Here is a 17,541-nt window from a genome sequence, read left to right as displayed (position 1 = left end):
AATACAGATCACCATTGATTCCTTGGGGATAGAGTGCCCTCTGCAGGTTAGTAATTTAATGTATAGAAATCTTATCGCCTGATAAATATATACATCCTTTGCTGCAATCAAGATGATCAATTTGAGCGAAAAAAAATAAAGTTTGTTTCTAGAATACCAAACATTTACCTGCGCAACTATCCCAAATCTAAATATGTATTTATATAACAGATGGACAGCAATGTGTAAGCTGATTTATCATCAACAAGCCGCACACCTTGAAGTTCAACATGAGTTACTCACGTTGGTGCTTTCAACTAAAAGGTAAACTGTCTAATGAGACATAATAGGCTACTCTTATAATTCTCTAGAAACTAACTTCTAATCGGGGATAAGCATCTGGACTGTAGAAAGGATGCACAATACAATATGCACTGTTTATACATTTGGGTTGATGAAGACGGTAGCCATTGCTGCAACGCAGGACTAATTTTCTTTGTTTTTATTATATTTTTGTATTGCCCGGGGTTGTTACAGCACAGTCGGTTGCCCATTTAGGGTCGTTTTCAAAATATTTAGAAAAATCTACACATCTACTAGGAAATCTGATAGCACAATGAATAGATTAAACCCAAAATTAAATATATTACATGACAGGGTAACATAGAATGTGACGGCAGATAAGAACCATTCGGCCCATCTAGTCTGCCCAATTTTCTAAATCTTTTTTCATCTTTTGCTGAACATCTGATTACAGATCGCATTTACTGACACAAAGTTTATAGTGAACATTCCTGTTCCTGTCTGTTAAATAGCCCTAAAATATTTTGAAGTGACCCGAATAATCACGTCCTATGTTCTCTGCATTTCTCATCAAAAGACAGGTTAATTAATCTGAGTAATAGCTTTGTATTTTGCGTTACTTAAGAGACTTGTAGCAAGCAGTGTCATTTGGAATTAAATGATAAAATATTTAAATAAACATTTAATAAAATGAAAAACATTCAAACATTATTTTGAATTAATTCTGCTTTTCTAGACCTTATTGGGTAAAACATTGTGATAACATTGCTTGTGAAACAAAATATGAACTATTTAATATAATTACAGAATATTATTTACAAACACTATTAAAAAAATAAAGCAGAAACAAAAAAAGAAAACCCATGAATATTGATCAACCATGATGAGACTGTAGAGTTAGGGCTTATACACTAAAGGGACATTAATTGGGAATTCAAAGTGAATTTCATGGTTAAGGCCAGGAAAGCCAAACTAGAAACGTTTTTCAAATCAGCTACATTTCCAGTTTGGCTATTTTTGATCTAAAGCAGGGCTGCCCAACAGATAGATCCCCAGATCTTGTAGAACTACAAGTCCCATGATGCTTTGTCATTCTGAAAGCATTCTAAAGGCATGCAAAGCATCATGGGCGTTGTAGCTCTACAACATCTGAGGATCAACCCGTTGGGCAGCCCTGATCTAAAGCCTAAATTCCCCTACATTTTATAGAACAACTCCATATGTTCGTTTCCATGATGTTGTGACATTTGAAACCAAACTGGAAAAACTCCATATATCCTTATTAAAAATAATATTGCATTTAAATTTCCATGGTCCTCTAGACATTATTTGGCACATTGCTAAAGTTCTCAGAGAAAACCCATGTATTTGCAGGTGCTGAATCCGTTTAATGGAACAATTGTAGAGCAATTGGAACATTGCGTCTGAATTTAAAAACAGTAGCAAACGATGCAGAATGAATGTTGTCATGTACGGGTCATGTTTCTGTGTCTACCGAAAGGTCTCTGAAAACATCACTTAGGTGTGAACAGTCTTTACAAAGACTTCCATGGGTAAGAATTCTTCATCCGATGAAAGATCGTGGGTTATTACATTTCCTTATCTCGAAAATAAGAACCTAAAAAAAAAATACATAAATAATACCTGTTAGTCCGAAAATAAAAAGACAGTATGCATTCCCTTTCAGTGCAATACATCTAATAGGGATAAACAAAGAGTTCTATAACAATTATCACCCCTGCTGAGCACCACCGGTAATGACGTCTACGACAGCTGGAATAGTAGTAAGTGGTCATTGATCATGCAGGTTCTACAAAAAAAGTCCCATACTTAGAATGCTGCCATTGTGTCACTTTACAATTTCTGGACATGTACAGAGTGGGTTCTTCCTGGAAACCAGTGGTGATATTATGCAAGTTTTGGGGAGATTATTAAACTTACCAAGTTTTTCAGTGGCCTCTACACAGACACTGGGGTACATCCCTTTGCAGTATGTAGCAAGTAGGATATGAACTTTTGTTTTCACTAACACAATTCCGTCATCGTCCTAATTAAAAAAACAACAAAAAACAGAACACACGTTCATAGAGACAACCACATTCATGGTAAAGCAATTTAGCTGTGTTAGAGACATTTTACTGTTTTGCACAGAACTGGTGAGATCTGACGTTAGACATTGGACTTCTCCTTACTGTTCGGTCATAGTTAAAATCCCTGCTTGACCACACAAGATCCTTGGAAATGTACATTTTAAGAACTTGGGCTGTCTGTGAGGACTGGATTACACAGATTTGGTTAGAGTACTTGGCATGTTATTGTAAGGAGTCTTTATGTCTAGGGTATAATAAAGGAACTGTGGAGAAATTACATTGAAATACAGATTTTTGGCCAAATTAAAGATAAAAAACAGCTGACTTGGGTTTTGGCCTCTAACTTGCAAACATACACAAATGCTCTCTATACCATTTAATATAGGGAAATAATTCCATTGAGGAGTTCTGAAGGAATCATATTAAACCGTTATACTGAGAGTATATTTTATATCCGTTGGTTTTTATAACCAGGGTGGTTTAAGCTACAATCCCAGGGAGCATATGCTATTTGCAGCTGCTGCCAATAGCTTAGCTCCTATCCTGGTAGTAAAATGCCAGCAGAAGAGCTGAGGAGAAAGAATCTTGCTGTCCCTATCTCCTCAGCTCCTGTCCAACCATATATTTATATAGAGAATAATGCACGAGTGATATTACCCAACCAATGTGTGGATAATTAGATAGATAGACAGACAGAATACCCAAATCAAAATATTTCTCTAGTTCGGATATTTTGAACAAATTAAAGGACCACTCTAGGCACCCAGACCACTTCAGCTTAATGAAGTGGTAATGTGGTGGAATCTCGGTAAAAATAAATTTAGTAGGCCGAGATTACCACGTGGCATGTGTACGTGCATATGCTGACGTATCGATCAGTTGGTTGCACGAGGCAAGATACGATCAGTAGTGTACGGAGCATGTGCAAGAATACAGGATGTAGTATTCCCCTCCTCCATTGTGCTGGACAGGCCATGCGGTCAAGCAGGAAGTTAATTCTTATTTGTATTGATTGGTCAAGAGAATGTGCGGGTGGAGCTTAATATGGGAGGAGTTATGTGCCTATATAAGGAGCCTGCACTATTGTCCGGGGCTCAGAACTTGCTGTATTTTTGGTGACGTTAGTCCCTCTGAGTCCCGATCGGTGATCCAATAAAGAATCTCTTCCTTCCTGAAGAAACCTGTGTCCATCTCTCTGTGCTTCGCTTCCGTCAGTTTCTCCGGTATCATTTGGTGCATTGACCGGGAAGCTCATCGTTCAACGGTAGCTGAGAGGCAGAGGCGTGAGACGGTCTATCTTTGCCCACGTTCTCTACGGCTGCACCCCTGAACTTCTGCGTGGACCTCCCTTCGTCTCGGCGCCACTGGTCTGTTGTCCAGGAGATCATCGGCCTCTACGTAAGAAGTGCTGGGGTGTCCCCGTCGATGAGTGTGAACTCAGGTTCAGGAACGAGGAGGTAAGACAACTGCTGTTTTAGACGGCAGACCCACTAGGGGTATACCGATTGTGCGGTAGGCCCATAAGGGGTTTGAATTGTGTATGGAATCTGCCCCCTCTGTCGGAGGGAAGGAGCGAAGGCGCACCGCTCGATCGAACGCTCTTTAGTCAGACCGTTTGATTTTGTTAGTCAGGCGGGGTTCTGGTGTAAATAGTCCTAGCCGGACACCGGTGTCTTGTCTAGACTAGCGTTCTAGGGTGTATATTTTGTTCGCTAGGTCGGAGGGACCGGGAGACTAAGCGGCGTCTGTGTAAATTCGGTTCGCTAGCTCTCAACCTATCTTGGCTAAGTGGGAAGGCGTGTAAATTTGGAACCCACTAGATTTTTGATAGTAATCGACTAAGAGGCGTCTGTGTAAATTCGGTCCTCTAGCTCGCTATATGTGGTGCTTGGGCAGTGTGGCTAACCAAAACGGATGTAGATAGTTTTAGGTAGTCCATTCAAGGTACTGGCCAATAGTTTAGTTGGGAATTGTAAATGTGTTAAAGATTGTTTAGTAAAGTGTATATCTTGTTAGATAGCGCGAGCTCAGCCGTCTAGCGAGAGTGTTAATAGTGTGTTGCTGTATCATAGTGCATGGTACCATAACCCTGTATATTTACTGACACTGTATATAAGTACTAATCATTGTCGTCTATTGCATGTTTAACACCATAACCACTAATAATTGTATTGTGACCTTAAATTGTGCTTTGACCTATGCTAACCGTACTGTAACCGCTATTTGTAAAAGACGATGTTACTGGGGTGTGTTATAGACGGGTAATTCGTATATAGAGAATTATAGTGTGGGTGACTGTATAGTTTCGCCAAAGGGCATAATATTGATTATCTAGTGACTGGTGTAACAGCTGTGTGTGTACGGGAATTCCCTGAGTGTTTATTGTGTTATTGTGTACGTTTCACTTGGTAACCGTACCACGTGGTGCTGTTGCCAGAGGAAACGGGTGTGATTGTTGAATAGTACGCGTGCATAGTATTCGTTGTCAACGACGTTCCATTGATAAGTATGGGCACGTCGCAGTCAACGATTCCGGATCCCTTAGGCTGTATGGTGAAGAATTTTAAAAAGGGATTCAAAACATGTGATTTTGGGGTTAAAATGTCTCCTGTACGTTTGGTCACTTTGTGTACTAGGGAGTGGCCTACTTTGGTTGCGGCATGGCCGCCACGTGGCAGTTTGGATCCAACTCTGGTACAGCGCTTACACGTGGCTGTATCAGGTAGGCCTGAACTTTACGGGCAGTTTCCTTATATTGATTGTTGGAGACAGGCCGTAAATGACTCGCCAAAATGGATTCAGACATGCCACGAGGAGCAATGTCGCCTCATGGTGGCTAGGACTTGTTTGTCCACTAGGACTGGTGTTAGGCCCATTTTGGACACGCCCCCTGAGTCCGAGATCCCTTTGCCGCCCCCTTACTTTCCTTTAAGAGGAAGTGACGCAAATGCAGGAAGTCCTGCACCCCTTCCCCCATTGCCCTCATCCACTTCCGCTTCCTCCTCCAGTACAGGATCCACCCCCTCTCGTACTAAATCTCCCCTTCCGGAACCAGAACCAACCCCCATTAGATCTGAATATCCTGATTTGGCGCCACTTCAGACTTCCGGTCAAGCTTCTTCTAGCTCGGCTCGAAGTGTTTTATTTACTAATTTTTCCCAAAACCAAGCTCCCACATCCTCATGTTTTATTACCCCCCGACCGGAACCTCTAACTGACGCCCTTCCACGTAGCCCCATACTAACCCGACAACTGACTGGTACCCAACAATTAAAACATTATCAGATGCCTCTTCGTCTGAATCCCGGGTCAGCCTATATCGATGCCGCAGGTCAAATGGCACATGCTGACCCAGTCTTCGTATATGTCCCGTTCACGACAACCGATCTCTTGAATTGGAAGACCCACAATTCCTCGTATACTGAGAAACCACAAGCTATGACTGATCTGTTCACCTCGATAGTTCAGACACATAACCCGACATGGGCTGATTGCCAGCAGTTATTAATGACTTTGTTTAACAATGAGGAAAGGACAAGGATTAACCAAGCGGCCATTAAAGCGCTAGAGGATAAAGCCCGTGCTTTGAATCAAGCCAATCCATCAGCATGGGCCGCAACACATTATCCTAATACCGATCCCGACTGGAATGTTAATGGCGCAGATATGGTCCAACTTAGAGCCTATAGAGACGCTATAATTGCTGGCATGAAAGCTGGAGGAAAGAAAGCCATTAATATCTCGAAGACAGTTGAGGTGATTCAGAAAAGTGATGAAGCGCCCAGTGTCTTTTATGACCGATTATTGGAGGCATACCGCTTGTATACCCCCTTTAATCCGGAAGACGCAGATAATTCCCGAATGGTGAACTCCGCCTTTGTCAGCCAAGCTTACGGAGATATTAAGCGCAAGCTACAGAAGTTAGAAGGGTTTGCAGGTATGTCTATCACCCAACTAATGGAGGTAGCGAATAAAGTGTATATGAATAGGGAAACAGAAAGTAAGAAAGAGGAAGAGCGCAAGATGCGTAGAAAGGCAGATATGCTAGCGGTAGCGATCGCAGGCGTAGATAGACGGGGCCCAGATAGAGGCGATAGTAAGTGGAATGAGGAACCTCTAAGTAGAAATCAGTGCGCATACTGTAGGGAAGAAGGGCATTGGAGAAATGAGTGTCCGCGAAGAGAACAGTATGAGAGAGACAGACCTAGGACAGGTTATGGAAACTTTAGAGGCAGAGCGAGAGGTAGAGGAGGCCCCGGAGGGAGTAATGGTAATAGAGGGAGCAATGGGAACAGAGGAAGTGTTAGGGAAGATAGGTATTTCCCAGCAGCGCAAAGGTCCCGCGATAGAGAAGGCAGGGACTTTGTAGGATTGGCTGACACGGTCATGGAGGACTATTGATACCGACCGGGCTCCATCCCCCTTGGTCGAGCGGAGCCTATGGTCGATGTATCAATAGGGGGAAAAAGGAGTGCGTTCATGATCGACACTGGTGCTGAACATTCAGTGGTGACTAATCTAGTTGCTCCTCCATCTGGAAGGACTATTACTGTAATAGGAGCAACTGGAAGAAGTGCTGAAAAACTTAAAAGTCGACTCTGTACATTGGGAGGCCACGTAGTAAAACATCAATTCCTTTATATGCCTGAATGTCCAGTCCAATTGCTGGGACGTGATATGCTATCTAAATTACAAGCGCAGATTACGTTCCTACCAAATGGAACAACATCCTTAAAGTTTAATGGACCTTCAGGTATTATGACATTATCCGTACCAAAGGAAGAAGAGTGGCGACTTTATACAGCGTTGACTAGCCAAAACCCTAGGAGTGATGAGTCCTTATTCAACATACCAGGAGTTTGGGCAGAGAACAACCCACCAGGACTGGCCCGCAATATTCCACTATTAAAATTGAACTAAAACTTGGGGTTTATCCAGTGAGCCTAAGACAATATCACATCCCGCAGAAGGCTAAGAAGAACATCCAATCTTATCTGGATAAGTTCATACGGTATGGTATCCTAAAATTCTGTACTTCCCCCTGGAACACCCCATTGCTGCCTGTTCAAAAGCCCGGTACAGATGAGTATCGACCTGTGCAGGACTTGAGAGCAGTCAATGATGCGGTTGTTAGTATACATCCAGTTGTGCCCAATCCATATAACCTGCTTGCTTTAATTCCGGGCGGGGCTACTTACTTTACAGTCTTAGACCTCAAAGATGCCTTCTTTTGCCTCCGAATTGCCGCAGAAAGTCAATGTATTTTCGCTTTCCAATGGGAGAACGCTGTAACGGGCTCAAAACGCCAAATGACCTGGACAAGACTGCCCCAAGGGTTTAAAAATTCACCTACCCTATTTGGTTCAGCTCTAAGTCAAGATCTACTGGATTTCGAGTCCATCCTAGGAGAGTGTGTATTGTTACAGTATGTAGATGACTTGTTGATAGCAGCAGTTACAAAAGAAATATGTCAGCAAGCAACGCACGATCTACTACACATTCTCTGGAAGGCAGGATACAAGGTGTCTAGAAAGAAGGCTCAGTTGTGTTTGCCAACTGTCAAATATCTGGGATTCCATATCTCTGAAGGTCAAAGAATTATGGGGCCAGAGAGAAAAGAAGCTGTGTGCCAAATACCGATACCCAAGAATAGAAGACAAGTGCGAGAATTCTTGGGGGCAGCAGGCTTCTGTAGGATATGGATTCCCAGCTACGCGATACTGGCAAAACCTCTGTATGCAGCTATCAAAGGTACAGAGCACGACCCCTTCTTATGGACTCAAGAACAGCAAACGGCATTTGAAGATGTGAAGAAGGCTTTGATGAGTGCCCCAGCATTAGGTCTACCTGATCACACACGACCATTCTACCTGTATGTACATGAGCAAAGAAGAATGGCTGTGGGAGTATTGACACAGTACTTGGGATCATGGCAAAGACCTGTTGCCTATATGTCTAAGCAACTGGATGCAGTGGCCAGCGGACTTCCACCTTGTCTAAGAGCCGTAGCTGCAGCCGCCCTGCTAGTAGCTGAAGCCGATAAACTCACTCTGGGTCAAGAACTTTATGTACGAGTTCCACATGCAGTACAGACGTTGTTGGATTACAAAGGAAATCATTGGTTTAGTAACAGCCGTATGACCAAGTATCAAGCAATGTTGTGTGAAAACCCAAGAGTGCATTTAGAGACTGTAAACACCTTAAATCCAGCTACCCTTTTGCCACAACCTACTGAAAGTCAACATGATTGTTTGGAAGTAATGGATGAAGTATTTTCAAGTAGACCAGATCTTCGTGATTTTCCCATCCAGAACCCCGATGTTCAATATTACACCGACGGCAGTAGTTATGTGAAAGAAGGGATCCGCTATGCAGGATATGCAGTAACAACAATAGATAAGGTGATAGAAGCTCGGCCACTGGCAAAAGGAACATCAGCACAAAAGGCAGAATTGATAGCACTGACACGAGCGTTACAATTGGCTGAAGGTTTAAGAGTGAACATCTACACGGACTCCAAATATGCGTTTTTAACCACTCATGCCCACGGAGCTTTGTATAAAGAAAGAGGACTATTGAATTCAGAAGGCAAAGAAATCAAGTATGCAGCTGAAATCCTACAACTATTGGAAGCAGTGTGGGAGCCGAAAGAAGTCGGTATCATACATTGTCGAGCGCATCTGAGAGGAGATGGTGATGTAACCAAAGGAAATCGGATGGCAGATAGTGCAGCTAAGCGTGCCGCTGAATCGGGAAGACAGGAATATGTGGGGCATATAGCTGCTCTTATACCAACTCCACTGTCTCAATGGACTCCAGTTTATACAGCTCAAGAAGAGGAGTGGTTAAAGACTGAACCTGGAAAGTATTTGGAGAACAAGTGGTATCAGCTAGAAGATGTAAGAATAGTCATTCCAGCATCACTAGCGGTAGAAATTGTCCAAAATTATCACAACGGGACACATTCTGGGAGAGACAGCACAGAGGAATCTCTCAGAAAACATTTCTACATACCAAGATTGTCCAACTTGACTCAGGCCATTGTACGAAGATGTGTAACGTGTGCTAAAAATAATGCAAGACAAGGACCAGTAAAGCCACCAGGAGTCCAGTTTATGGGGGGACTCCCCATGTCCGATTTACAAATTGACTTTACAGTGATGCCTAAATCGGGTGGACATCGTTACCTGCTGGTAATTGTGTGTACCTATTCAGGCTGGGTAGAAGCATGTCCTACTCGTACAGAGAAAGCAGGAGAAGTTGTGAGATTCCTGTTACGAGAAATAATACCCCGATATGGACTACCCTGCTCTATAGGATCGGACAATGGTCCAGCTTTTGTTCATCAGTGCCTACAACAACTGACTCATATGGTTGGTATAAAGTGGAGGCTTCATACGGCATATAGACCCCAGAGTTCTGGTAAGGTAGAGAGAATGAATAGAACTATTAAGAATCAGTTGGCTAAAATGTGTCAGGAAACCCAACTTAAATGGAACGTTCTCTTACCCATAGCTCTATTGCGAATCCGCAGTACCCCTACCAGAAGGATGGGCCTCTCTCCTTTTGAAATCATGTATGGGCGACCACCTCCCGTACTTGGTAACTTAAGGGGGGATTTGAGTCAGTTGGGAGAAGGAATTACCCGGCAGCAGGTTGTAGAGTTGGGTAAGACTATGGAGGAGGTACAGAAATGGGTACAAGATAGATTACCTGTGAATATTTATCCCCCAGTTCATAGTTACCACCCAGGAGACCAAGTGTGGATTAAAGAGTGGAATAATGTACCGTTAGGGCCCAAGTGGAGAGGTCCTTATGTTGTTCTTTTGTCTACCCCTACAGCGATAAAAGTAGCCGAAGTGACTCCGTGGATACATCACTCCAGGGTTAAACCAGCAGCAGTCGATTCTTGGCAAGTTACAGCAGATCCAGAGAATCCCTGCAAGATCCGGTTGAAACGCACGACTCAGTCGGAGTAACGAGGAACTTTGTGGATTACAAAATTTTATTTGTTTCAGAGACTTGGTACGTGAGTGAGAAGGCCATAATAAAGCCTGTCCGCCCACCGACGTATAGTATATAAGCCAGGTAAAGTCTCGAAGGGACTCCTGTGAAGACGAGCAGAACTCCATTCCCTGCAGCCCTTACATTCTGGAAGCTGAGGTGCCTTCGCACGGACGAAGACTGAGGATGACGGCGAAAGATGTGTTCTTGATAATGTTTATTTATGTGTATTTTTATATTCAGGAAGGTAGAGGTACCGACACTCCTAGCTGTGAGGTATGCATTAAGACTACAAGAACAGGTAACCATATTTCCCAAACCCTAATTTGGCATTCACAATACGAGTGTAAAGGAGATGTATCAAGATGTAGATACCTTTATATAGAATATAGTGTGTGCCATTTAGGAGTAGGAGAACCTAAGTGCTTCAGTCCAGAGTATCAACCCCGTACAATTTGGTTGACTCTCAGGAATGGAGATCCTCAGGGGACCCTAATTAACAAGACAGTATTAGAATCCGTACATTCTTCGGGTGTTCTGCTGTTTGATGCGTGTAAGGCGATATCAAGTGGTAAAAAGCCGTGGAATGTATGTGGGGATCTTAGATGGGAGAGGACGTATGGGTCTAACGATAAATATATTTGTCCCAGTAGTAAAAATAAATATGTGAGTCCTAGATGCCCAAATAGAGATTATAACTTTTGCCCATATTGGTCTTGTGTGGGGTGGGCAACTTGGGGACAGACAGTAGACAAGGACATGATAGTGACTAAGTTGCCTACCAGCCCATATTGTAAGTCTATGGAATGCAACCCAGTCCATATACTTATAAATAACCCCGACAAGTTTTTAGACAAATATGGTAATTTATTTGGGTTTCAAATATATGGGACGGGTTTAGATCCTGGGACAGTATTGTTTATAGGGATAGAGACTGATACGGTATCCTCCCAAACTCACCAAGTATACCATTCCTTTTATGAAGAGATGAGTATAGATAATAAGATCCCCCATAATGCTAAAAACCTGTTCATTGATTTAGCCGAAAGTATTGCCGGTAGTCTTAATGTTACCAACTACTATGTGTGTGGAGGTACTAACATGGGAGACCAATGGCCTTGGGAAGCAAAGGAGGTAATGTCCGGTTCTGAGGCAGTTGACCAATTAATATCTACACAAGCCGATTATCATATGAGTGTTAGAGGTAAATCTGAGTGGAGATTAAAGACCTCCATCATAGGTTATGTTTGCATAGCAAGGAAAGGAATAATGTATAATACTTCTGTAGGAGAATTAACTTGTCTAGGGCAAAAAGCTTATGATGATGATACAAAGAATACAACTTGGTGGTCGGCTTCAAATGTCTCAGAACCATCTAACCCGTTTGCTAGATACGCCAATTTAAAGTGTGTGGTTTGACCTATCCATCACATCTACCTGGAAAGCCCCAGCAAATTTGTACTGGATCTGTGGTAAGAAAGCCTATTCGGAGTTGCCACAGGACTGGGAAGGGGCATGTGTGTTGGGTATGCTCAAACCATCTTTCTTCTTGTTACCTATTGAAACAGGTGAGACTTTAGGTGTTAAAGTGTATGATGTGAATCATAGGAAGAAAAGGGGACCCATAGAGATAGGCGCCTGGGAAGATAATGAATGGCCTCCCCAGCGTATTATAGATTATTATGGGCCAGCCACGTGGGCAGAGGATGGTACCTTTGGTTATAGAACCCCTATTTATATGCTCAACCGTATTATAAGATTACAGGCGGTGGTTGAGATTATTACTAACGAGACATCACAAGCGCTCAATCTTCTAGCGAAGCATAATACCAGGATGAGGACAGCAGTATACCAAAATAGATTAGCCTTGGATTACCTTTTGGCAGTAGAGGGAGGTGTATGTGGGAAGTTTAACCTGAGCAATTGCTGTCTTCAAATAGATGACGAAGGGCAAGCAATAGCTGAGCTTACTAGCCATATGGTTAAACTAGCGCATGTGCCTACTCAGGTATGGAAAGGGTATAATCCAAGCAGTTGGTTTGGTAGCTGGTATGAGTGGTTTGGAGGGCTTAAGGCAGTGGTAGGTGGAGTCCTACTGATTTTAATGTTGTGTCTACTCCTGCCGTGTCTTATACCCTTAGTAGTTAGGTCTGTGAAAAGCCTGATAGAAAATATAGCAGAGAGGAAGGCTGCTGCACAGATAATGGCAATTTATAAATATGAGGCTCTAGATCAGGGAGAACCAATGCAGGAAGATGAGTGTTGAAGATTCACATCATAAGATAAGTCTGGTCTGGTTCAAGGTAACCTGCGGTGTATGCAAACTAAGGTTAAGTGATGCCTCAAGTAATTGTGAAATATCAAGAGGCATCAAAGGGGGGAATGTGGTGGAATCTCGGTAAAAATAAATTTAGTAGGCCGAGATTACCACGTGGCATGTGTACGTGCATATGCTGACGTATCGATCAGTTGGTTGCACGAGGCAAGATACGATCAGTAGTGTACGGAGCATGTGCAAGAATACAGGATGTAGTATTCCCCTCCTCCATTGTGCTGGACAGGCCATGCGGTCAAGCAGGAAGTTAATTCTTATTTGTATTGATTGGTCAAGAGAATGTGCGGGTGGAGCTTAATATGGGAGGAGTTATGTGCCTATATAAGGAGCCTGCACTATTGTCCGGGGCTCAGAACTTGCTGTATTTTTGGTGACGTTAGTCCCTCTGAGTCCCGATCGGTGATCCAATAAAGAATCTCTTCCTTCCTGAAGAAACCTGTGTCCATCTCTCTGTGCTTCGCTTCCGTCAGTTTCTCCGGTATCAGTCTGGGTGCCAGGTCCAGCTAGCTTTTACCCTTTTTTTTTTATAAACATAGCAGTTTCAGAGAAACTGCTATGTTTATTCTGAGGGTTAAGCCAGCCTCCAGAGCCTCTAGTGGCTGTCTCACTGACAGCCGCTAGAGGCGCTTGCGTGCTTCTCACTGTGAAAATCACAGTGAGAGCACGCAAGCGTCCATAGGAAAGCATTATGAATGCTTTCCTATGCGACCGGCTGAATGCGAGCGCGGCTCCTGCCGTGCATGCGCATTCAGCCGATGACGTCGCGAGGAAGAAGAGGAGGAGGAGTAGAGCTCCCCGCCCGGCGCTGGAGAAAGAGGTAAGTTTAACCCCTTCCTTCCCCTAGAGCCCGGCGGGAGTGGGTCCCTGAGGGTGGGGGCACCCTCAGGGCACTCTAGTGCCAGGAAAACTAGTATGTTTTCCTGGCACTAGAGTGGTCCTTTAATGTAATGACCTTGTTAGTTTTTGTCATCTCTTTATTAAGTGAATTTATGCCTATTGTCTGGAAATCATTCATGTCGGATTCCCAAATCCCGGAAAGTACGGGTCAAGAAAACATGTTTCTATGTCCATAGCATGTAACGAAAATGGTAACTTACACATTTTGCATACACAGAATTTTTATCAGCACGAATGCATTTGTAATTCTTCTCCCGAAAGTAAATCCCTTCCTTTCTTGTCGCAGCCACATTTTTAAAAGCATCAATAATCAGCTGGACTTGCTGAGGTGGGACCTGGAAAGCAAACACAACACTTCACCATCGAACCTAAACAATACAAAAGCCATTACATTACTTTTATTCAAATTCCTCCAAAAGGATCATAGAAAACAACATCCACTTTTTCAAAAAAACAAATCATAAATACTACATGGAAAAATGTCGTACTACGAGAATTCCTATAAGCAAAATAATTAAAATGCATTTTGGAGGTCCATGGTAGTTTGCACCCCACGTTTCCCAGTTGAAAGCCTTCCACAGTGGGGATCACGCCCAGAGTCTATAATCTTTTATAGTCTAGAGTGGGACAGAACTGTATCTATGTTTCTGGTGGTGCTGGTCTCTCTTGCCTGAATCTCTTAGTTGGGTTCCAACTGCACCCTATGTAGCTATTCCACAATGAAGCCAATGACAGGGTCTTTGTGTTTCTAGTGATTTTGTATGTCTGTGCAGTTTGTGCATATGTGTGCAAATTGAGGTATCGGAACAAAGGATCTTAAAAAAAAAAAGGGGGAATTCTAATGTAACAATTTTTGAATTCTTACATTCACAAAATGTATTTAAAATCACATCAGGAATATATTAAATGGATAACCCTGCTATGGAGCAAATATTGGTCAGAGAAGATTAATGAAAACCGCACAAATTATTAGACAACAGAGCATACCTCTCACCAACATGGGTTCGGCAACTTTCCCATGAACTAATATCGTCGGCAAAGTCCATACGTGCTGGAATCTATAGGGAATGTAAAAACGGGCAACTAAAAGCAACTGCTTTTAGGTGAGTGCACGCCATTTATAACTGAATTATTGGACTATGACTTGTGTTCTAAAACGTATGGTCTACTGATTGCACAGTTTTTTTTCAACATGTGATTTTTCTACTTACGTTAAAACGTGGGGGTGACACACACATTAGCCCCTCCTTTATTTTGATAAGAACGGCACCTTCTACATGAGAAGTTCTTATCAGAGAATCATAGAGTAAATTTTGTATCTGGTTCATTGTTCCTTAGTCCTGTAAAATAAAGATACATTATTTAGCAAGTTTCAGCTGGTTCAAATTCTCAATAGAGTAAAATGAACCTAGCTCTCTGATGGACCTGTCAAAGTGGCACTTAGTTCAAAATGTCTTCTAGCCACTAGTCACTAGTAAGATTTCTATCTTTCTATTTCTGAAGCTGATATCTTGTTAACAGTTCCTGGTCTCAGACACGCCAAGAATATAGTATATTGTGAGTATGTTGTGTATTGTCCATTATACGATGTGTATAAGGAATATATAATGGGGGACTCACTTGACGAAATTGGGACAGTTGGGAGGCATGAAGTAGTAGAATGGAAAGCAGAGATGACTTATACAATTTTTCCAGCTGGGCTATTATGACTGTTTTGACTATTATAACTCTCAGAGTTATTCACTAAAGTGAGAATTCAAAGTGAATTTCACATTTAAAGGGACACCGTAAGCACCCTGACCACTTCAGCTCATTGAAGTGGTCTGGGTACAATGTCCTATGTCCCTTAACCCTACAGTGGTAATTACTGCAGTTTCCGAGAGACACTAAAATAATTACCTTTCAGGGTTAACTCCTCCTCTAGTGGCTATCTACCAGACAGCCACTAGACGGACTCCCGGGTGCTTTGTCGACTTTTAGTCAGTGGGGGAGGAGAGTGGGCGGAGCCTGACCCGGGACAGAGGGACATCGGTGCTGCATTCAGGTAAGTGACTGAAAGGGTTTTAACCTCCAGCAGTGCTTTCTCCATTGCTGTTGGACATGTCATTTTACTGTTGGCCAAAGGTGACACCAAGGGCTTTTATCACCTGGTAAAAGAGAATAGAGCACGTATACCTGAGGAAAGTACATGATTGGGGCTATTCCCAACATTGTATAAGGCTGGATGTGTGAGCAGCATCAAAGTGCATATCTGTAAACAAATGATGATTACATCCATAGCCAAAATCAGAACAGTTACATTAAATCTAACTGATTTAAAATATACCCTGGAATTCTATTAAAATTCACTACATCTGTATTTATAACATCACCAACTCCAACAGGAAACCTGCACTAACAAAACCTCACTGTCTGCGCCTCCAGCCTAACAACAAACTAAAAGGTTCATTTATTTCTAATTTCATTTTTCACAATTCTCAATGTATGTATATACAAATGTATGTCTAGCCCATCCCCATAACTGTTTAATTCTATTAATATAGCAACATTGTAGATTCTGTCATTTATACATCTATGTATACTTACAAATTAATTAAAAAATAATCAATCAATAATGGATTTTACAATTAGCATGGTGGATAATGTTCTATTCCTGTATATAATGGAATGTCTGGGGAGACAATATTAAACCTGCATATTCCCTATAATGTAGACCCTTAACTGACCAGTTCTGATACTTCATTTTATAATTGTTTCATATATTGAATATTTTACAATAATATTATATTATTGAATGTGATCCCCCTTTTTGTTTACTGCCCCCCTCATTTTATAACTTAAAAATATTTATAAATTTTGATAAACCTTATCAATAAATAATTATAATAGAATGATTGTACTCTGCTATGATGCTGTGAGCAGTTACAATGTTACTCCAGGTGATGATTAGTTACAATAAGTGGATCAGCACAATGCAATCCAGTAACAGTCTGAATTAGTGACTTTCATCCCACTGGGTTCCATGAGACTCACCTCTCCCTCCTCCAGTCTGGGTATAACCCCCATGTGACATGGAGGGGCGGGTCTCACAGAATTGGAGAGTTCCTATTTGCTGAGTAAGCACTTTCCCCTAATGCTGATTGGTCACCCTGGACGTCAGTCAGAGAGAGAGATTCCTAGAGCGACACCTGTCAACAGAACAACGCGTTGCTATAGCAACGCATCTCAGCTTGCTCTTACCAAGCGGATTGATACATTATTACAACTCAAGGCTTCATTGTTCCATTTAAAAATACAATCTAAAACACTGTGTGCTGTGTTATAGTCATGGTGTGTTTAGGTGAAGATAATATAGACATTGATAGAATATAAATCAGATAGCATTATTAAATATTACTGTATTATACATTAAGATACAGAGAGTTCTATCACAATCTCTGGCTAACTTGTACATGTGGTATTGAAATGGTTTATTTAATGAATGGTGAGTGGGCAGGACTCAGGGGTTTTTAACCTTTTCACTGCCACAGGTTATTGTGCTACATTGCTCAGGCACATAGTAAGGAAAATGGAGAAACTTGATATCCAGGGATTATATTTTATTTCCAGCCTCAGGTTCTGTATATACATAAACTGCATGCAGTCTATACAGAAAGGGGGAGGGAGGGGAGAGGGGGTGACACATTAATAAACTGTTACAATGTGCAGAAGGCAGTGTTTGGCTCTGACTCTTGGTAGCCCTTGTCAACAAGTGGCCATAACAAATAGATCCTCAGTTTGGTTAAGAACAACAACAACAAACAAAAAAAAACCAACTACAACTCCCATGATGCTTTGAGACTAGAAGCTTGGAAAAACTCAAAAAAGTTGTAGTCCAGCCTGAGCTGGGGAGCTAGCTTTGGGTCACCCCCTGCAGGCCCCTGTTTTGTGACA

At 42.1% G+C, this 17,541-nt stretch overlaps 1 protein-coding gene across 1 annotated transcript; it reads right to left on the bottom strand.

The window, feature by feature from the left end:
- Window positions 1–1,649: 1,649 nt before the first annotated feature.
- PFN4 (profilin family member 4) lies at window positions 1,650–16,725 on the bottom strand. The gene is made up of 5 exons (XM_063440857.1): window positions 16,642–16,725; window positions 14,820–14,948; window positions 13,809–13,943; window positions 2,224–2,329; window positions 1,650–1,900 (listed from the first exon to the last, which is right to left on the bottom strand). The coding sequence occupies exons 2-5, from the start codon at window positions 14,934–14,936 to the stop codon at window positions 1,872–1,874; spliced, it is 387 nt and encodes a 128-aa protein (XP_063296927.1). The 5' UTR covers window positions 14,937–14,948; window positions 16,642–16,725; the 3' UTR covers window positions 1,650–1,871.
- Window positions 16,726–17,541: the final 816 nt, after the last annotated feature.

The sequence above is a fragment of the Pelobates fuscus genome, chromosome 2 (genome assembly GCF_036172605.1).
Source record: "Pelobates fuscus isolate aPelFus1 chromosome 2, aPelFus1.pri, whole genome shotgun sequence".
Classification (NCBI taxonomy): domain Eukaryota; kingdom Metazoa; phylum Chordata; class Amphibia; order Anura; family Pelobatidae; genus Pelobates; species Pelobates fuscus.
Note: the sequence above shows the minus strand (reverse complement) of the source record. Positions and strands in the feature narration are given on the sequence as shown.